A 23,027-nucleotide genomic window follows, 5' to 3' on the forward strand; every position below is an offset into this window, starting at 1 on the left:
AGCAGGCTGGCTGGGCTGAGGTAAAGGCAAAAGAAAGCTCAAAACAAATACAGGGTACAGAAGAGAATTTGAATGGAGACTTTGAAATCCTAGGCTGACAAGTCTGGATTATAGTACAGAGGTATTTTTGTCTTCCATTGCAGGGGCCCTACATTTAAGAATATTTTTTAATTAAGAATCTCATTACAATATTGCTCTGACATATTAAAAATGTTCCATGCTTTAATTATGCAATTTTCATACCCGTACGTGTTTAGCACAGTGCCTTGCAGGTGGCAGATCCTCCATAAATGTGTATGAGCTAAGTTTAGTTGCAGTTGATACTATCTTGCACCTTCACAGAAAGGAAAGGCATGGCGTTTTATGGGACTCCTAATAAGTAAACCACGACCAAGAGAAAAGCTAGACTTTTGGGTAGAAGATTCAATTTCATCATCAAGATCCAGAGTTAGGGAAGGTCCTGGCATTTTACAGGAAATTCCGCATAATGCTTTCCAGGGATTTCTCGTTCTCTGCTAGACTGTAAGCAACCTGAGGGCAGAGTCCATGGCTTATCTGGCTGTGAATTGTGTGTGTAGTATAGGATGTGGCACACAGTAGGTGCTCAATAAATGTTTATTGAAAGACTATGATACATGGATCGTGGCATAAATGGAGAATGGTAGAGAACCATTTGTCAGGAATCATTCTTGTGTTACTTCAATTGTAATTATTTCCCTGATGAGTCAATGTCATCAGACATCCCGACAGTCCAGCAGAAGTCAGGCCCCCTCGTACCACACAGCCAGGCCCCTTCCCAACCACTAATTGGCGTAGGTTCAGCTTCTCATATATGGGGTATTGGCAGGTCTAGACTCTAGTCTCACATCTTCCACTAACCTGCTGAGTGTCCTTGGGCAAGTCATTTCCTTCTCGGGGCTTCAGTCTCCCCATCTATAAAATGAAGGGGTTGGACAAGATGATCCCCAAGACTCTGTCCTAAGAGTCTAAATATTAGGCTACTATGTAATTTTGATCTATTTTTAAAGCTTCTAGGTTTTAAGACACTAAAAGTCAATACGGTTAAACTTTGGTTTTTAATAGCTAAGCCTAAGAGTGAAGCACAGCATTCTACCTAATTATCACTGACATCCACCAAGATCAGAAACCCTTTCTCCAAAACTATCAGCAGATGATTAGAATGATAACAAGAGTAATTCAAAGCAATGGCAAGGGTTACAAGGAAGGATCTAAATTCAATCACGGCCATCAACAAACAGGCAATGTCATGAAGTTACTGGTCCTACATTATGAAGGTCCTCTCTAAAAAGGATGGCTAGGTGTCAGATACATATACATCATGGTTAAACAACGATATTGTATATTGAAATGTGCATCAGGATTAAGATATTCATATAGCAACAACTCCTTCATACTTACCTTCAATGCTACACACAGGCCTTAACACAAGTTAAGACTGCCCTCGTTATCATCAAAAAGTACAGTGATGTCTACTGGATAAAGAGCCCATTCTAGGCACTCTGACAGTATCATGGCGGGCTTCTCATCTGATCAGGCATCTGGCCAGGGAAGAGATAAGCCTCCAAGAATGTTCAACTGGAACGAAACATCATTTAGAAATTTGATCTTACTAAACGATAAGGAACCATAATCTATAAGGGCTTGGCCAGGCATGAGGACACAGATAAAGCACGTCCAAGAAAGGAAACCCTATTTTGCCCCAGCCTAACCCTTAGGACTGCTAATGGAAACGAAAAAATACTTTCTTAAAGATTTAGGGGTGGGAGATTATGGGATTTATACCGTATTTAAAATTTTCTGGTCTGGTTTTTTTTCCCCAGGTATATTTTAACATTTTCCTGAGCCACCATTTCCCTGTAAGTATGGTCCTCTGGGATCCCTGGGCTTATAGAACTTCTCAGAACCTTAAAGAAGGTTCCACTTTTTAGGGCTTCTGGTTCCTATGTAGCTCTTTCCCCCCAAAATGACAGTGCAATATTGGGGCTCAGATACTAACATACCCAATCGCACATTCCAGAATAGGTCAGATGTGTATGTGTATAAAACACCTTACTTGACCTGGAAGCAAGAGAATACTCTTGCCCACAGCACATGTTTTTGTGCAATACAAACAAAGCATTCAATTCAAGTGTACTTGTTGCAAACCAGGACATAATTAAGCAGTTGGTAAAACGCATTCTTGTTTCCCACTTGCAGATCTCCCAAGAGTCCCTTCGAATTTACCTATACGAGTTTCAGCTTCTCGCTTGCCACTTAGCTTGATAACGACTCAAAAATCATTCCCTTGTTTTCAAGGGCTCTTCTTTCTTGTCTGCTCTGTGTACTACAGGGCAGTATTGACACATGGAATTAATGACAGGGTCTGTAATGAAACAACAGTCATGCAAACACCGGTCTGCTCTTTTGATAAAACAGCATGTTAGAGACCTATTCACCTCCCTCTAATTGAGTACTGCATAATAGTTCCGATCCTTTTATGTAACATATTTTGTTCTATGATTAGAAAGGAAGAAAGGGGGGAACCTATGAGGCATTGCTTCCTTTAGTCACTCCTGATTAATTCTCTGTGTTTAATGAGGGTGGCTGTTATTTAGGCAGGTTCTGTGACATACTTGTTTTGTTGACTTCTGCACAATGTATAACAAAACCCAGGATGGGATAATTGGGAACCGTTTCTTTGGCACAGGATTCCTGCTCTTAATGTAAGGTTGGCTTGGCAAAAGAACCCTGACATTTTAAATTAGCCATTTCATATTTAATTTATTTTCACATTTGAAAGATAGGATGAAAACCTGGTATATAAATAAAGCCTTTTAATTAACACAGAGCTTTTCCAAAAATGCCTACTAGAATGGAGGCTGGGATGGCCCGAGAAAGAAGCTCTGTCATCTTTGCTCTAATTCCAAGTCTGAGAGTGCATCTCACTTCAGGATTTCAGCATCCCTGGAATAGTCGATAGTCCACTGAAGTACAACAGATTTCCCAGTAATTTGTGATATTCTTATAAGTCTTTTTAACTGTTTTTTCTCACATAAATAATATTTTAATCTTTGGCCCTTGTTAACATGTTCAGTTATATACTGTGAAAGTGTCCTTTGGACCTTGATTCTTCATCTTTCATTATATCTTTCATCTAATGGCTTCCTAGTACTGACTGGTTATACTACTTTTTCACTATGCCACTAACCCAGGAGGGAGGAAGTACCTGGTGGCTTTTCTATAGCAAATTCTAGGTCCTCAGGCTGCATCTTTCAAAAATGATTCTGAGGTCCTTCCCTCAGCCCTCACCATTGTGCTTTGGGATTGGGTACAAATGGGAAGGTAAAACATGTAGCATAAAAAAAAAAAATCATAAAAATATTCCCAAGACAAGTGCATATGACCTACTGTCCACACCATGTCCTTTCATTTTGTAAAGGCAATTGGGAGTTGCTTAAACAGTCTCAAGAAACAGTTGAAAGTTGGTTTCTTGATGTGATCCACTAAATATAAGAATTTGTTGGAATACCTATAATCATTTTCTTTTCAAAACAGTTAAAATACCTTATATTAACATAAAATCATAGCAATTTTTACTGGCTTCCTTTATATAAAGCTTTTTCTTTTCTTTCTTTTTTTTTTGGTATCAGCATTTTAGCACCTGACTTGATGTTTGAGAAGAGCTCAACTAAGGAATGAAAGAGCAGGAATACATGTCCCCCAAATCTTAATTCTCTTCTCAGGTAAATATGCTCACTATCTGTCTTTGTGCTATGCCTTTGTTTAAAATATAGAATGTCTTATTAAAAATAATCAAACTGACAAGTTTTCGTGAGCTGTCGGTAATTTTCAAAATAATATATGATCTGGAGTCTGAAGATTGAGAACTAACTTCCTGGCTGTGTCGTTAGTCAGATGCCTCATCTCAGATCACTTAATCATTGGTCCCATTTACTCCTCAGTAAAATACCTCTTGTCCTATTTAATTCACAGGGCTGTTTTAATAGTCAATGGAGATAATACATAGGGGAGCACTTTTTAAACTTTAAAGCACCATATAAATATTAGTCTTTTATTATTGTTCTCACTTCTGTTAGAAGATCACATGCAAAGCTTCTAAAAATGTGCTACCTACCTCACATTAAACAGCATGGTTAAAATTTAGAGAAAGTGCTTAGGGACAGTGCTAGAAGCATAAAATTCAGTTTTATACTGAAGTGAGGGTGTTCTTTATTATTTCTTGGTAATTTCTCTATAGAACTTTTCTATCCTATTGTTCAAATTAGCAAAACAAATATTAATAAAAGCATGCCAACTGGCACTGTTACTAAGCTAAGCGGTAGAAATAGAAGTTCTTACATGCTTTTCCCAAGTAGAAAGACTTAAAAGTTAAAGGAGCAGGGCAGCTAAGAGCAAATGGCCAGTGGAGCTTATTCTTATCTGATGTCGGACTAATAGAAGCCCTTTCAGCTAGTGCTTACACCAAGAGCTCGGAGTAGTCATTCCTACAGAGTTCAAGGACCATGACTACCATAGGCACTACCAAGGTAGCATGACATCCTACGGAAGAGTTAGCTAGCCAGAGGAAGGGCGCTCTATAACCAAAGACATCATACAATAGGAAGTTTCTCAAATTCATCCTTCCCTGCCACTTTAAAGGTATAATATCAATTTAATGATGCGAACAGCGCTAATAGAAATGTAATTGTAAGCTACAAATATAAGCCATGTATGTAATCTTAAATGTTATAGTAGCCACATTGAAAAAGTAAGAACAGATAAGTAAATTACTTTTTGTATGTCTTGTTTGACCCAATATATAAAAAATATTTCAATCTAAAATCCATAGTAAGCAATCGAGATATTTTACATTCTTTTTAAGTACAGAGTCTTTGATTAAAGTCCGAGTACTTGCCACTTGCAGGACATCTGGATTCAGACTAACTACATTTCAAGTGCTCAACAGTCATACATGGCTGGTGGTTACCGTGTTGGGCAGTGGAGATCTAAAGGACTTTCTGATGTAAATAATTCAGGTCTTACACTTTTGTACCTACAATAGCTCTCACAGTGCTTTAAAAAAATCGGACCCATTTCTGAAATGTACCTGAGAAGCATTTCCTTGACTAACTCATCTGAAAGGTGGGTGTAATCAGTTATTTTTGTAAGCAGAGTAAAGTAACTTATTTGTAAGGAAACAATTACGTTTTTATTACTTTTCAGCCACAAATCACCTGTCCCACCTTTCGTTAAGTTTAAAAAGAATCTTTGGATTAAAAGGAACTATTCCTAGATTTGGTCCCTGCATTTACTAAGAAAGCCATATCCCAAACACTGCACAATGGCTGACGATAAATAAATAAAATTACTGGTTAAAGAGTAGGTAAGAAAAGGAAGAAATGGGAAAACAATTATTATTTACATAAATGTAAATTTTAGAGGATTCTGATAGTAAAATATAAAAGCAAAAAGGCAACGTGCCTAAATAGTTATGGGGTAATGGTGGGGTCTAAGATGAATCCAGTCCTGGTTCCAATTAAGGAAATAAAGGGGATTAGAAAAGTCAAAACAAACGTGCAATATTATATCCCTTGGTGAGTTTAAACTTAGGCCAATCAATCTTCTCTCCCCTTTTCTGGAGGGGGCGGTAGCGTTACATACAGTTGTGTGCTGTGGCTGAGGTGAATGCAGTTGTATTAGCTGCCCTGGACTTGCTGAACCACACACAATCCCATTCTAATCTCCGCGTCAATTGCAGGGGCTTATGTTTTTCCAATTCCGAGAAGGACAGAGGAGGTGGAGAGGCAGGCACATTTCACCCCCCCTTTCTATAATCTCATCCCCCAGGCCTTAATGCTTATATTTGATAACTATTATAGTCATCTTCCCATATTAAAGGGATTCTGTACCCTGATATTTAAATTAGCCAGTCATGGACCAAAGTACCTTTCTAAAATTCCTTTCCAGCCCTGACTTTTATGACATCTGGCCAAGAAATGGAACTGCCAAAAGTATACTTTACAGTCTTAAACCATATAGGCTATTTTATAGAGCAGAAAACTGACCATCAGATTTGGGGATCAGCTGTGCTCATGGTGTCATCACACAGCAGGGAAACCACAGGGCACAGGGCACTGTGCTGGCTGACATGATGGGATTTAGGGGCTCAGATTACTCTCAGACTCTGAAGTCCTCCAGGGCCACTGCCAATCCCCTTATCGACATCTGTGACATATACAATCCTTCTACTTAAAACTAAATCAACAAACCACTTGGAATACTAAGTCAGGTGGGGTATTCAATGGGAAGAAAACGTTTGAGCACCAAGCACTAATCTCTCCAGGGTCCTCGGAAATCTAGCTGAGAAGGAGCTGCTAACCTGGCGAGCTCCTCGAGGCAGTGGCTACGTCCAGCACGGAGGCAAACATGGAAATGTACTTTTAATTTCTGCGTTGGTGGTTTCCCAGTTTTGGTCGTGAATATCATGTCTACCCTACGCCAGGCTCAGGAACAGTCCTCGGCATGACCAACCTTAGTCATCACTTTGGTAAGTGCTTTGGCACGGGCCACTGTTGCTAACCACCATCCTGCTGCAGGTCCTTCACATCTGCTCTCCTACGGATGGAAAAGAGGAAGGCTCTAGTGTCCATTCATTGGCCACGTCACCTCCAACCCTGTCTTTGACTCACATGCCTTTCACTTCAGGCCCATGAGGAACATGAGGAAAGGATTTCACTTTTGAGAAGGGAAGCTAACCAGACAAAGCTACAGTACACTCTTAGCGCAATAAAGACTTGGTGGGGTACAGAACATCCTTAGGGGCACAGCCGAGGGGACTAACCAGCAGCACAAAGCTGAAGAGGATGGCTGGGGAGTATTGTGGCAAACACTGATGCTAACAGACAGACATAGCACAGTGGACAGAGCGAAAGGCTTGAGTTCTGGAAAGTGAAGTTCCTAGTCTCGTTTTATTATGAAGCTAGAGAGAGAACGCATGTGAAGTGTTTTGTAAACTGTTAAAGGAAATGGATTACCACCAGACATTAGTGTGGGCCTTGCTTCCCCCAGTGATAAATCTGATTTATCATATTAATCAAAGTATAAAAAAACAACTTGAGCTCTTTGGAAGAAAGATGTAGTATGTGAATACCAAAAATTTACCTTATTAATAAGAGTAAATCTCTCTCCACCTGGAATGGTCATTTCTCCGTTTGTCTATTAAATACCTTATACTTCAAGGGTCAATACAAATGCTACCTTCCCTGTGACACAGCCCCCGATTCATCCACACAGAATGAACTGCTCCTTTTCCTGGGTGCTTACAGTTCAACACAGACCTTATATCTTGTCATTATTTTCTTCTACCTTGTATTCTAGAATAGATTACAGCCATTCCCTCCACGAGAATGTGAGTTTTCTGAAGGTAGAGAAAGTCCCGTTCACCTCTGGCTCTCCCTCATCCTCCTAGCACAGTACCTTACATAGAGTAGCTGCTTAATAAATGTTCTCTGAATTAAGACTACTTTGGCTGCATTGAGTCTACTTTGGCTTTACGGCATCTTGTTTACCTCAGAAACAGAAACAAAACAGAACCCAAAAACCAACAACAGTGAAAAGAGAAGAAACTTAAGACAAACATGTAAGGTGCATAAAGAATGGCTTCATTCTTTGCATTCCTGCTTTGGAACATACAGTTTTGTCTCTGACTGTTATTAGTGAGAGTAAATGTTAGAAAGCACATACAGGCAAACAATGTAAAAAACCCACCACACGTCATGCAAAAAGTCTGTGATTCTGGACTGTTCTCAAAGTTGCCTTTAGCTTCAATTTTAATGGCAAAATCAGAAACCATCAAAGCCAACACAAAGACGTATTTGCTCTGTTTTGTAATTACAAAAACCAGCATCACCTTCAGATTGAGTTGGGCACGTTATCTGCTGGGTGTTTCTAGGCAAGTACATATCTTCTTTGAGGCACAATTTAAATCAAGTGGAAGCTTGGGTATTTCAGACTTGATGTTTGTGTATTTGTTTGTTGGCAGCTTGCAGAATATGTGGATTTCCCTGACCTGACAAGCAGAATGACCGAGCACGGTTCCCTGCCCGTTACAGGGACGCCTTATGAAATGGGCTTGTCTCTCAGTAAATCAAGTACTTGGACTGTGGCGCATGGTCTTAGGCAGTCCTGTCCCTCACCTCCCACTTTTCTAGCTTGGAGCTGACACATCCAGAGTATAGAGGCCAGCTGACTAGCATCTGTGTTATCTTTTAAGAACTCTTGTTATTGATAATTTATGAAAATGAAATTTATGCAATTAACTGGTTTGCTGTCCTAACACACTAATATGCTCCACTTGGGTACCTGGAAACACTTGTTCCTCCAACCAGAGGGCCTCTGTGGGTTCACATCCTAACTGTTGTATCTCTACACTGTGTCTGATTAGCTGTATCAGGTCCTTTTGAAAACAGCCAAGCACAAATCCTATTTTTATGTATTCATTCCAAATTTGTTATTCTGCCTCCTATAGGTTTGCCATATCAGTATCTTCACTTTGTCAATTCCTTCAGGGAAGGAACCTACCTGTTTTGTGCAGAAGTATGGAGATGTCCTACGCAAACAGATAATGTCTTTGGAAGATTGTGAGCATAGTCAATAGTGAGCTGTATATGCTAACCTTCTTGGGAAAGGATGAACATTTAAAAAGACTACCATGTTTCCCCGAAAACAAGACCAGGTCTTATATTAAGGTTTGCTCCAAGAGATGCGTTAGGGCTATGTTCACGGGATGTCATCCTGAAAAATCATGCTAGGGCTTATTTTCCAGTTAGGCCTTATTTTGGGGGAAACACGGTAGCTGGAAATCCCAAAGTTCTAGCCTCCTAGCTTTGTAGACGTGAAGCTGCTCACTTCTAAGTAACTTCTACCATGTTAGCAGCATCATCTGAAAGAAGCTCAGACTCTGCAGAGTGTCTAAAATACCCACCCATACTTGTCACACTCCCCATGTCAGCCTCTTCTTTTTAAACATTTCTACTCTGAGCCTCCTGCTGTACTCTTAGCCTTTGCTCGTTTCTTTGTTACACTTTTCCCTTAAATGGTTGGCTTTCCCATTCCAGTTGCTACTTCTCTTGACTGAGGGATACCAGCCTTTACATAGTTGTGAAAAAGGAGATGAACAGAAGAAATTCACCTTTAAGTGGCAGCTGCCACCAACACACAGAAGCACTCACTCAAGATGGCTCAAAGGAGACAGTGACTCAATGTATGACTGGAAAATAGAGTAAATCAGGCAAGTGTGAAAGGAATTAATATTTTCTAATAACTCCTCCAAAATGACTAGTTGCTGATTAGTATATACTTGATTTAATTATTTTTAAAACTGGCTATTTTTGGAGAGGAAGGAGGTGTGAGGCAAAAAGGTAAGGGGAGATTGTTTTTAGAACCCCTAATTAATACAAGTGTCTGCTTTCAGAAAAGCCTTCATTTGAGCTATTCTTTTTCACTTATTCTTGTTGGGTGCATGACATTTTAGAATTCTTGGTTTCAGCAGCAACCCAAAAAGATAGAATTGCAAACTTGCACATCAAGAGAAAAAAAAAAAGCATCATGATTTGGAGAACAAAAACCAAAACAGACTAAAACAAAAAATACAAGCAGCAGCAAAATCACTGAACCTAACTTATAGCATCTTTTTGAAGACAGGGAGGTTAGTTGGTTAAATATCACAGTGATCTAGTAGTTACAATTCTAACTCTTAGAATGTAAATGTTTAAGGATGCACATCCAGAAGCGGCACATGTAGAAAAACCATGGTAGCCAAGAGGTCTGAACTACTGCTGCCTGGGCCACCCTGTTCCAATCAACATGGATTTCCAGAGTTGCTGTTCTATGGTAACTCTCAGTGAGAGAGACAAAGAAATAGAACATTTTTAGAAACCAAGCAAAAAATGGATGGGAATACAATACCTGGAAAGTTTATCAAGCATGTTGACAAGTTTCATGGCTTCATATTCTTTTTGTTCTTCTGTCATTTCATCTATAGGGTTTGGCATTGGTTCCTCTAAATGACCAGTGATAAGATTAATGCTACAAAAAGAAAAAAAAGTTATGCTGTATGTTTTTAAATTATGCTCTTTCTATACTTTTCTGGTCCAAGTTGTAAGTTATAAATAAGAAAGAGTATAATAGCCAAAAAAACTGGCAATAATAGCAATTTTATGGAATAGAACTGCTATAGGAATTTTTTATTTTTAAATTTACTTCTCTACTAATTTGCTTTGGGAAATGGGTATTAACTATTATTTTTTAAAAAGTAAAACTAACTTGCCAACTTAAAAAAAAATAAGGCATGGCTGCTTTTCAAAAATATGAAATTTGATTAGTGCCGTTAGGATAAATATCCTTGGATGCACAGCTTATTCATTAATTATAAGGGGACAAATAATTTCAGAGAGGGAGAAACCCATTTTGTGATACAGCATAAAACAAATATGTCAAAAAAAATTGGAAAAATGATGACAGAGAGGCTGGAATCTGAAAATGAAAGCATGCCAATTCATAATCTCAGGAAATTAGTCCATTAGTGAGACCACAGAAGGCAATGAGTGTTTAAATAATAAAAGGTAAAGCAGAAGAACAATTTTAATTAGAGTTGATCTGACCTAGATAAAAAAGGAATGAAATCTTGCCTACCAAGAGACAGGTATACCATCTGGCTTTCTGGAAATAGATTTAATAAAATACTTAAAACGAATACGTTCCATAAACTTTGTACAAAGTTATAATACCAAACAAGGTATATCCTCTTAGATAAAAGCCACACTATTTTTTTTTTTTTAGCAAGTGAAATTAAAGGTAATAATTCTTTCAATGGCTGCTAAATATAAGTTAAACACGTTTCTGGAGAAGCAGACAAGCAATTATAGCATTTTTGTACCAGCCAAGTACAGATGGTTTGTTTTTGATGATGTGAAGTGAAATATCCCTGCAAACAGCAAATTGCTAATAAACTGCTTTCTAAGGTCTACAAACAGAGACGCTTCCGGGGCCAGGCCTTGAATTGGTCAAGTATAAACAATGTGGAGTGTTAGGACTGCAGTAAACTAGAGAACAGTGCTTGTCTAAATGGGGGTAAAACATTCTGCGCTCATTGTGATCAATTAGGTCTTCTGGAGGCTCGCTCGCAAATCTGCTTTAGATTTTTACTTGGGCAAGTTAACTTTCTTTACTGACCAGGGCTTTTCTCATTTGGAGTAAGGGCGAGGCCACTAGATACTATTATCTATTACTAAAAGATTTCCTTTTCTTTGGCTACATTCCTGAGAGAGGCTACATGACACACAGATTCTTGTGAAAGGACTCTGCTCACCATCCTCAGAAACCGTATCTAAAACATCTGTATTGCCATTCTTGCATAGGCTTATGTCTAGAGCCATAGTTACACAGTTTTTCTTCCAAAGCAGTGGTAACCATCCTTCCATCCCTTCTTATTTAACAGATGAAATCTACACAGCAAGTCGATATGTACAACAGACAACAGGGGAGCTTCTCAGGCAGAGGAGGGCACAGGGACAGCCAGAGCCCCTTCTGCTTGTCTGTACTCACTTGCTTCCTTGTAAGGCAGCCTCGAAGGTACTTGCTGGAACTCTGGCGCTCAGGGGAAACCATCTGAAACCCAGTGATTCTTAGCCTTGGCTGTGCATTAGACTCACTACAGAGACTTTTAAAGAAAAGGTGTGGGCCTCACCTGAGACCAACTACATCGGTTTTTTTTTTTTTTAAGTTTTCCAGGTGATTCTCATACACGATGAGTTAAGAACCACTGGGCTAGAGTGCCTAATTCAGACACTCATTGTGTACTACTATTTTCTCTCCTTTTTTTTTCAGGTGCTTATAAAAACAGAGAAAAAGGCCCCCGCCCCCTCATTAGTGGCCATTAACAAAAATGCTGAATGGGGTCATCACAGTGATTTCCCAAAAATCAAGAACAAAGAGGACCCAGACAAGGCTTCCGAGAACTACAGTTTTTAAGAGGTACCCGGATGCCACACTGAAAATATACTTCCACCACCCACCGATTACTTGCTTAGGCACGTAACAACGGGACATGTTTTCACTGGTGTCTCTTCTGTCGCCTGCTAAATTAGAAAAACAACTGTTTTATAAATAAATAAGTAAAGGTTCTTATTGCAGGCACATAGCACGTCCCAAGCTGACAAGGGAAATCAGGTCTTGGAAGGAAGTATAAGGGAAGGTAGATGTATTAATTATGTGGCTCATGCTCATTTTGTCTCGAGTGATGGCTTCTCTCAAGTTCTATGGCGGGTGATTTAAACAATCAGATCCACAGACTGTTTTGTAACATGATGACATGAGCACAAGCCACCAGGTGCCTCGGGGAAAATGTTAGGAGGACGCCCGGGAAACTGTGTCACTGTGGATACCACAGCGTACAAAGGTCAGGACATGAAGTCCTGATCAGGGCACCTTTGATTCTCTTCTTGGTTCTTTCAAGGGTCTAGTGGAAGGGATGTCCGTTTTCCATAAGCTGACCTCAAGTCCTTTGCTGCTAAAATGATTTAACGGCTTGCTGTGAAGTTAGCCACTCAAGTCACAAAATCCTTTGCTCAAGCAGTGGCCAGAAGTTCATTCTTACAGAGTAAGAACTCACCATGCTTTCCCCATGGAGTAAAACATTCCAACCCCCCAAAGTCACTCCAGGGATTCAGGTTTCATTTTTTCCTTTAAAAAGACCTTTCTCCCCCCATTACTCAGGAGAATGTAAACAATACCACAGGAAACCCAAGTTGGGGCACTGAACTATGCCAGTCTCTTATGGGAAAATGCCAGTGTGCTGGGGGCAGGAGGCAGCTTGGGCTCTGTCTCCTATCTTGCTCCCACTTCCAAACAGTCGCATGTACTTTCCCTACCCGGAGAAGAAGAGAAAACAAATAATGGTCACCACCACAACGATGTGACTTTTCATAAAATAGGTCATTTTCAGTTGAACAAATACTTGCCACCTTTATAAACTCAAATAGTATAGACTGAGACTTAACTTTCCAGGTTTCAGGATCTTAACACTATGAAATTCTGGGGTTAGTTTTATTTTGTTCCAAACACTGAGTCTTAAGATGCTTTAAGTACACTAATCGGGTAATTTTATATTTATCATGATTTTCCCACCTTGTTTCTGCCCCTCTCTCCTCTCCCCAGCACTGTACTCCTGTGATCATGTATGTCTTCCAGGGCTATGTATGACTTCTTAGGTGATATGAAGTATCTAAACTATCATCTGTGGTGTCTCAATGTGAATCGTGTATTATATGAGGCCATTATATGAACTGACAGCAGCTACGGACCTGGAGATGAAATGATTAAGACATTCTGAAAAGGTATGAACAAATGAACTTATGAATAAAAGATGAAATATATTTTAAAACTTTTGCGCTTTCTTCAAATTGTTGTTACATTTGGCCAACATTGACAGCACTAGGTCACTTAACAAAAAAGAGCCATAAAAAGTTCCCTGATGTGATATATAGATTATGTATTATAGAATTGTACACTTCAAACCTATGTAATTTTACTAACCATTGTCACCCCGATAAATTTAAAAAAAATTATAAAAAGAAATGCTGTGTAGGCAAACAAAGATTATTAACTGTTCAATTTATAAATTGCACAACAATAAATGTGCCAAAAACAAAAAAACTTCCCTGAGTTAAATGACAGTTACCTTCAATCTCTAGAAAGTGTGGATTACATTTTACTCAAAGCATTGGTTAAAGAGGGGGCTATAAACTCCAGTCCCTGCAGGGCTAGGCAGGCAAGATGAACAAAAGGGATACACAGGTAAACCAAAGGCGCGCATGCCTGGTGTGAAAATCACCACAGCCACTCAATTCCACCATTCGGTTGCCATATGAGAAAGTTATCAGAACTTCCACTTTTCCAAAGGAGCTAATAACCCAAAATTTCACCTGAAATATCGGAATTCTAAATGTTGGCAAGTATTGTAAGAAGTACTATGTGAAACAAAAACAAAAACCTCAAATAACCAATGCAACACGGGACAAGTCAAGCAGAACCTCCTGTGGGCTAAATCTAACCAACAGGCTGGCACTGTGCAACCTCTAGGAAAGGGATCAGGGCTTTTAGGAAAAGGCATGGGGGCAGGTGGAGCGGGAAAGGAGACCTATGCACGTGAAGCTGGAAATACCTTTCTAGGAAAAACTCTTCAGAATAATTTGCCCCCCACCCTCCAATACTAAAAAGACCAGAGTGGAAATTTACCACATCCGGATTTTCTTGAATTATATTCCCTCCACAACGAGAAGTGGAGCGTGAGGAGGGCAGGAACCTCGATCACCGGCATCCCAATGATGCGAGGGGGCTGCCTGACTCAAGGAATTTATTCAACAAACCTTGACCGAGTCTTACTGTGCGCCAGACTCTATTCTGGGGACGTCTCAATGAACAAAAATAGACCAAAAAAAAAGAAGAAACCTCTTCCCTCATGGAGCTTACCTTATAGGGGACAAAACAGACTTCGTGAGTAAATGTGTGGTATGTTAGAAGTGCTATGAATAAAAAAGGGCAACATTGGCAAGTGCGAGGTGGAGGGGTGAAGGCAGGAGGGCTGCAGCTCTTCATAAGGGGACAGAACGGGCTTCACTGAGAAGAGGACGTCTGAGTGAAGACGAAGGAGGAAGACAGAGCTCTCCAGAGAACGGGCAGCTGAGGTGGAGGGAATGCCAAGGCCTCAGACAGGAGTGTGTCTGGAGTATGATGGACAGTGAAGAGGCCAGTGCACTGTAGAATTTTGAGGGTTGGTATCTAGCTGACATTTTATAAGGGTCAAGCTTGCTGCTATTATGAGAACAGAGTGGAAAGGGACAAAGGCAGAAGCGACAAGACTAGTTAGGAGGCTATTAAAATACTGGAGAGGGAGGAAATATGTTAGCTTGGCCGGGAGTGGTAGCAGTGCTGACTGGTTTCTGCATGTATGATGAGGGGAGAGCCAGAACTACCTGGCAGATTTATGTGAATTAGAATGAACTGAATAGAACTTGTATGGTTTATAGGATTGCTATCCTTTAAACAAATGTGTTTTCTTTCTCTTATTTTCTCTTTCGGTTATATCAAAGAAAGGTAACAGGTACTCTAAGAACAACAGGGAAACTATTCTGAAGGGCAAACTCATCTCTCCCTTTAGCTTTAGGGAAGAGTGTTGTACGAGTTAAAACACAAGCTCTGACTTCACACCTGTTAGGATGGCGAGTATGTTTTTAAAAACCACGGAAAATAAGTATTGGTGAGGATGTGGGGAAACTGGAATCCTTGTGCACTGCTGGCAGGATTGTAAAATGGTATGGCGAGTCCTCAAAACATTTAACAGAACTACCATATGATCCAGCAATGCCACTCCTGGGAATAGAAGCAAAAGAAGTGAAGGCAGGGACTGGAAAAGGTACGTGCACACCCACGTTCACAGCAGTGTGATTCCCGACAGCCAAAGGTGGAAGCAACCCAAGTGTCCACTGACAGAAGGATGGAAAAACACAACGTGGTATATGCACACAACGGAATACTACTCAGCCTTGAACAGGAAGGAAATTTGGACACATGATACAATATGGATGAATCTTAAAGACATTATTCTAAGTGAAATTACCCAGTCACAAAAGGATAAATACTGTATATGATTTCACCTATATGTGATTCTTAAATGGTAAGTTTTATGTAATGTATATTTTACCCCCCAAAATAAGAAGGCAACGTAAAGAGCACAATAAAACTTGCTTTGCCTTTCTCAAAAAAAATCCAACAAAATACATAAGCTCTGGAGTCGGGCCATCTGACTGCTTATGAACTGTGTGCCCTGGACAAGTGACTTGACACCACTGAGCTTTAATTTCTTCACCTGTAAAATGGGGATAACCCTATCCCAAAGGGTTGTTATGAAGATTAAAATGGTAATATCAGGAAAGTTCTTAGAACAGTACCTGGCACATATTAGATACTCAATAATACCAGCTATTATTATTAGCATAGTGAGTGATTTGCTAAGAATAAGCAAGCCAAAAGGCCTTGGATGGTGCAGTGAGTTTACTCTGTTCAGTTTAATTGTCACAAAGGAGCTGCATGTGCAATTTTCAGTGACTAAAGGAGTCAAGCAACAAACTAGGTATTTTGTGCAGTTTCCTGGAGATAAATTCAGGTAGAAGATATTCTAAAGAGGCAGCGGTTACTGGTGACTGAGGCTGAAAATGTCTCAAGTCGAGAATTACCATATAAATGTAACACTGACTCCACATTAAAGAAATAGGGTAAATTATGAAACATCTCAATCCAAGTTTTTGCATTCTATCAACAGTGCAAAGAACTAGGGCAATGTGCTATCTGTCATTCTGTCATTTGTTTATCAAATATTTATTAAGTGTCTATCACGGATCAGCCACACAAATATATATGCTGAATACATATATACATGAATACCGAATTGCGTTTAGGCAATTAGAGCTCCAAAATGTCTTTTTAAATTATAGTGCTGTGTAAGTGTTTCCTATGTTGGGCTGTTGGATTAAGACTAATATCCTTGATATAAGGATATAGAAACTATAGTTGTAAATCTCTAGGAAATGAAACCTATAGCAAAGCTCAACACCGCAGTTAATTTAACACACCTGGCCTCTTGCCGGCCACTTACCCAAATTATAATAGAAAAAAACTAGAGAACTCAATTTTGAAAGTGCAAAACTGGCGTGGTTGCAGATATCACAGAGGCTGGTAAACTTCCGGAACCAGTATACATGGCAGAAGAGGCAATGATTTTGTTTTCAATTCTGATCTTTTAGGGATCTGAATTTAGATTGTATTTCATCACTGCTTACAGTAAATAAATTACAGTTCCTAGAAATGCTAGTTAAATCCTATTATATAGAAATATACCACCACAACTCAAACTGGGCAAAGAAAAAAAATCTTCAAGTCCTGGTTTCTGGCACGTTTACTTCAAGAAATGTTAAAAAACAAAGATCTTTTCATTTGTATAGCCCCACTATATGGAAACAGTTATAATGGGACTTGACTTAAAGCTGTTAACAAAATCTTGACAAATTAAAGAAAAAACAGTTTTTGTACTGTGCTGAAGAAAACTATCAATCCACCTGCTGCCCCAGCTAATGCTGAGAGAAGTAGAGTCAAGGAGGAAATGTCCCCGAGTTGCTTAGCGCAATGATACTATCCTGAATGTGACCATGACTAGTGTGGGGTGCTGAGGGTGTAAGGACGCACCTTGAGTCCCACTCCCTTTGGCCATCCCCTCCTCCTGCCCCTCCTCATAGCAGTGGACCCCGAGATTCCTACACCCCTATACCAAGCCTGAAAGCCACTGGTCTAAAGTGAGCCAAATGTCATTAGATACACATCTTTCTAGTGATGTTTGGAATAATGTACAAAACCATATCAGTCAGTTTTACCACATATACAGTTCAGGGGCCTCCATGCTCAGAGGCATAAAAGAAAAGTATAAAAATGAGAATTTACAAATTTGGTTACTCTTTGATACAAGACCAAAGTTTATCTGAAAACTTTTAACAAACATGGCTAGACATACACCAAAAAACCTGTGTGGCTTGTAACTCGATTCTATAAGTATATTTTGTCTAAATGTGCTAATTACAGGAAGCCATTTCCAGCCCATTAAATACATTTATTTTGACACAAAAAGGATTGTTGTGATATTAACTGTCTCCCATAGCCTGAACGTAAGCTCCATACAATACTTGGTTTCAGATTCCACTAAAGGATTACAGGTTACCTTGGTGCATTAATCAGAATCCACTTACATTTTTTACAACAGGACTCGGGCCAACTGGATGAAGGGTAATTTCTCTACTTCTGCCAATACTAGCAACTCTTGTGAATAAATGCATCCTAAGAAAGGCAGACTGTGATTTTGGGAACACTGACTGGTGATAGAATCTGGGGGTAGGGGAGCAAGCAATCCTTTCAGATACTGATTTTATAAGCTTGACTAGATAGGTAAAAAGTTTTCATAACAATTTTTAGGGGAAAAGTTCTTCCAGCTCTGTGACTCACTCCCCAGAGCACAAAAGACTGTCTTGCTTGCAAAGTACTTTATTCACCACTATTTCCACAAGGACCACTTGCATGAGTATTTTAAATTAACAAATTAAACATCCCACTAGATTGTTTCACCTGAAATAAAGGGAAGATATTAAGAAAAAAACAGATGCAAATGCAAATCTATCTGAAGGGGGAGGATGTGACACTATGTGAGAAACGTATTTATACTTGTAATGAGCCAACGGTTAAGAAACACAAGATTTCACTGTGGTGACTATTCTGACCATATAATACACCATTCCTAAAGTGTAGTCCAGGGCCAAAGGCTAAAGAAGATGCCGAAGGATGTAAGGCCTAAGTATAGAATCATACTATGACAGAAAGCCAAGGCAGTAATAATCAAACATCATGGCCCTTGACTTACAAACAGTGCCCTCCTGATATCGCACCTTTCTATTTCCCATACCAGTTTTCCTGTATTTTCTCTGAGCTCTTTCTTGCCATAGTAGCATTGTGGTGCTTGCTTGACATATGGCCATTACCATTACAGAAGTCATCTACCAAACAAATCAACAATTCACACTGAGTTGCAAAGCTATCAGCCATCCATGGGAACTCTGAGTTGTCTACCTTACCTTAGCTGACTGTGTCCACATATCCCGGGACACAACGGAGGTCTAATGTAATTTCTACCTTCATTTAAAAACATGTGACTTCTTAAGTGGTATATTTTAATGTCTCAAATGGAGAGACATAAAATATTAAACGGTTATGGAAATAGTTTATGGAATGGAAAAATCAAGAGTGAGCAGGACTGGGCCGGCCCGGTGGCTCAGGCGGTTAGAGCTCCATGCTCCTAACTCCGAAGGCTGCCGGTTCGATTCCCACATGGGACAGTGGGCTCTCAACCACAAGGTTGCCAGTTCAATTCCTCGACTCCCTCAAGGGATGGTGGGCTCCGCCCCTGCAACTAAGATTGAACACGGCACCTTGAGCTGAGCTGCTGCTGAGCTCCCAGATGGCTCAGTTGGTTGGAGCGCGTCCTCTCAACCACAACGTTGCCGGTTCAACTCCCGCAAGGGATGGTGGGCTGCGCCCCCTGCAACTAGCAACAGCAACTGGACCTGGAGCTGAGCTGCGCCCTCCACAACTAAGACTGAAAGGACAACAACTTGAAGCTGAACGGCACCCTCCATAACTAAGATTGAAAGGACAACAACTTGACTTGGAAAACAGGCCTGGAAGTACACACTGTTCCCCAATAAAGTCCTGTTCCCCTACCCCAATAAAATCTTAAAAAAAAAAAAAAAAAAAAAAAGAGTGAGCAGGACTAATTTATACTGATGAATTCTATAATTAGGGGAAGATTAACGTATGATGACTCTATCTTAGCTTCAAATACTTGATAGAGATGCCCAATATATAATAATAGCATCTAGATGGTGGCAGTCTTAAGAGCTTACTACTTGGGAGTCACTGCTAGCTTTCTTCCCCCAAAAGCCTTTTTTCCTTAGGACACAAGCCGTAAGATCCTGCTGAGGCTGATAGCAGTGGGGATGGCAAAAGTAACACTACCTACTCAGACCTGATTTGCCAAGAATACAGGCAATACAAGTCCTGTCTGATTAGGAAATGCTCTTTTCTTTTACCTTCTGAGAACCCATTACTTTCATGTCAATAGGGAACAATCTCTACTAAAAAAAGGGGGACCAATTTGGCAGATAATGATTTTTTATCCTAGATCAACTATTACAATAGTCCACGTCACACTCTAGAAGGCTGTCAATAGAAAACACAGCATGTCAGCATCACTGATAATGCCGAAAGGCATTTACCCTTTTAACATTCAGTAATGGAAACCATAAAACTGAGCTCAAATAACGCCTATTCAGTGGAAACTAAGAAATTTATCTTGGGGGTTGGAGGTGGGGGTTGAGGGGGAGGTGAAAAGAACAGGAGGGAACAGAAAGAAGCAGAGTGGTTGGTTTGGGGATAAGAAGAGAATTGGTGTCTTTGACTTGTAAGCACTAACTCAGGGCAGACTTGACAGAGCCTCTGGTTTGCCTATTCAGTGCACTAAATGCATCTGTTCAAAGGTGATTCCCTCAGTGTTTGAGTAAAATTTACCGTGGAGCCAGACTTCTTTCCTTTTGCTAGTAATGTGCCTTGTTGCTTTACTGACTCGTAAGGGCTTTTATGCAAGAGGGACAATAAGAATGTATGGCACCTACATTTAGATCTCTGAGAAAGACTGAAGTATCAAATAACCAATGTAAATACTTGGTCTTGGTTATACTTTATAAAATCTCAACCTATGGAAAGGATGCAACAATGCTTTTAAAGTACATGACGGCAGGTATCTAAAAGCACCATCTCTCTTAATACTTGGGAGAGGATAATGAGCATATGGGCAATCATCTTGCAGCAGAACATTACTTGCCATTATTATCTTTCCTCAATCACTTGAAGTCACCCTTTAAGGCATGAGCTATGAAATTGCCTCTAAAAACAGTATTCAATGGAAAGCTTCCAAATCCACAAAAGAAAAGAAACATTTGGAAAATGAGAGACAAAGGAAGTGAAAGGCAAATAACCAATTCCAAGGCAGAGACAGTGTTAGGTGAGAAGAAACTGGATACTATACTTTGGTTTTGCATTTTTGTATTCTTCAGTGTCTGTGTCCTCGTCCTCTGAGTACCAATTATCTCCTCTTCCTCCAGCCAAGAGGCCCCTGGCCGCCAAGAGTCCTGCAGCGTTCCCATAGCCAGTGTATTTCAGCAGGCTGTCCACTGCAAACACAGAAGAGGTTTTTAGACAGGAGTCCTGAGTGCACTGTCACCACTGACCATTCCCAACACAGCAGGCTGAGATCTAGGTCACGGCAGGAACTCTTAAAACTGAGAGGTTTCCAAAGTGTGGTAGTGGTTCTACTGAGCTACCTACAAATTCTCTTATGAACTCTGAGGACCAAAAGCCTTTTCTCAGGCAGCAGAAATTCAAATGGAGCTGTTTTGAAAATACTTTGTGGGACCACTGGGCCATTGGTAAGGGTGTTATAAGCTTCTGTTTGCAAATCTTAGTTCTTTTTCCAGTTTTAGAGAAATGATGATTAGAAACTGGAGTTAATGAAAACCAGATTGAGATTTTACCAATATAGCAAGCACATTATGTAAAATCTTTCTTATACCCTTTATAGGAATTGGAGTGGAGGATTATAAGAAATAAGAAAACTTAAGAAAGATATTAGCAAATCGGATAGGCTAAGTTACTGCCTTTAAAAAAAAAAGTCAGCAACAATATGTAAGCACATGGAATCCACTGAGAAGGTGGGCCCAGGAGTTACTCGCTGAATTTCAATAATGAACCACTTACTACTAGCTGGCTGCCTTAGGTACACTATTTTGCAGCTCTGTACCCCCGTTTTCTAATCTGGAGAACTGGAATAATAGTATCTACCTTACAGGTTAATACATGCAAAGTGCTTAAAAAAGTGGCACAAAGTAAACACTCATTGTTTTTCTCTGGTAATATTAGGTAAAATGATTATTGATCATTTTAGACTTATCTTAGTCAAGTCGCACCCCAAGAGTGAAATATTTGGTGTAGGTCCTCTGCTCGTCTGTCAGTGTAAGGTGCTATCTCTAAGAGAAGCAGACACATAAAACTTTTGCAGGGAAACCCTGAACTGTACGAATGTTTTGTGTGTGTGTGATTTATAAGTACCTTTAAGGAAAATAACAGTCATTAGCAGCTTTATCTAGGAGCACTTTCTTTTCTTTAGGTACAATTTCAAAGTGAACACTAGAACAGTCAATCAAAAGATAAAAATTGGCAAAATTTTCTTAAGGCTTTTAATAAAATGTCACCCTGAAGACAACTGTAAGAGAGAAAACAACACTATCTTATCCATGTGAAAAGGCTTAGTTAAAATCTACATCTGAAATACTATTCAGATCAATACCACTGAGGTAATTCAGATCACTTACCTCAAAAAAGACAAACTAAAGCTGGATAAGATTCAGAGGAGGGCAATTAAAATGACTTTGGGGACATGCAAGAGGCAGTGGACAGGGCAATAGATGGGTACGGAAGGGGATATATGTGATAAGAGGATGAAAACATGAAGCGCGTGGGTAGGATGAATAGTCCAGGATAGAGTTGTCCATTAAATTTTTTCAAATACTTGAACTACAGGGTACCTCCCTTGACACTGAAAATATAGGAAAGTCCTACTTTCAAAGAATATAACATAACAATCTGGTAAAATCTGTGCCAAAGGAAACATGGATTCACAATGCAAGTAGATTAAATAAAGTTTACACTTTCAACCACTGTCTACTTTAAAACCTATTGGTAACTGTGGTTTCTTTGGTAATAATTCTCAGTGGGTACTCAGTAGAATCATTAAAATTTAATGAGGGATCACGGTGGTAACATTTGAAAGCCCTCTGAATAAATCTGATATGCTCCCTCTTGCCTTCAGTAGCTCTGCAAGATGGAGTGGTATAGATAACCTAATGAATTCTTGATGGATTATTAGGGAAGGTGAATATCCAGTGTATCCAGGTGTTCTTAATCCTCACGGAGGTAATGACACTGTCAGACACAGAGTCACTGAGGCCGAGAGATCACAGACCTGAACCCACATGGATGCTCTCATTTTAAGTGTTTTTGATAAGGCTTGTTTTTAAGAAATAAGGATGTGTAGTGGTTCAGAATAGAAATAGTCACCGAAATTGTGAAAATCGAAATTGAGATGATATGAATAAATGGCTTAAATAAAAATACTTAAAGGCAAAATAACAACAATAAAAAAAGACACAAAATGTAATTAGCCACCTACAATGATTAAAGATTAAAATAGTTTAAGAATGCAGTTTATAGGAGTCCAAAATTGTTTAAAAAGTAGTAAACAGAACACGAAATAACCTGCT

The 23,027-nt window shown here is 39.6% G+C and overlaps 1 protein-coding gene across 6 annotated transcripts in view; it reads right to left on the reverse strand.

Annotated features, from left to right (window-relative positions):
- Positions 1 to 23,027, reverse strand: part of RIC8B (RIC8 guanine nucleotide exchange factor B) — a 101,073-nt gene that overhangs the window by 7,769 nt on the left and 70,277 nt on the right. Inside the window, exons 8-13 of one of the 6 annotated variants that reach the window (XR_004424104.1) lie at positions 20,738 to 20,882; positions 9,967 to 10,086; positions 6,532 to 6,615; positions 2,245 to 2,383; positions 1,420 to 1,596; positions 880 to 933 (exon numbers count right to left, since the gene is read on the reverse strand). Coding sequence is in view for 3 of the 6 variants with exons in the window: in XM_033116529.1 (XP_032972420.1) it covers positions 6,576 to 6,615; positions 9,967 to 10,086; positions 20,738 to 20,882 (305 nt within the window). In the remaining 3 variants the exon portion in view is untranslated. The remainder of the gene's footprint in view (positions 1 to 879; positions 934 to 1,419; positions 1,597 to 2,244; positions 2,384 to 6,531; positions 6,616 to 9,966; positions 10,087 to 20,737; positions 20,883 to 23,027) is intronic. The other 5 variants (XR_004424103.1, XR_004424105.1, XM_033116529.1 and 2 more) reach the window with 5 other exon arrangements.

Source organism: Rhinolophus ferrumequinum, chromosome 10 (assembly GCF_004115265.2).
Source record: "Rhinolophus ferrumequinum isolate MPI-CBG mRhiFer1 chromosome 10, mRhiFer1_v1.p, whole genome shotgun sequence".
NCBI lineage: Eukaryota > Metazoa > Chordata > Mammalia > Chiroptera > Rhinolophidae > Rhinolophus > Rhinolophus ferrumequinum.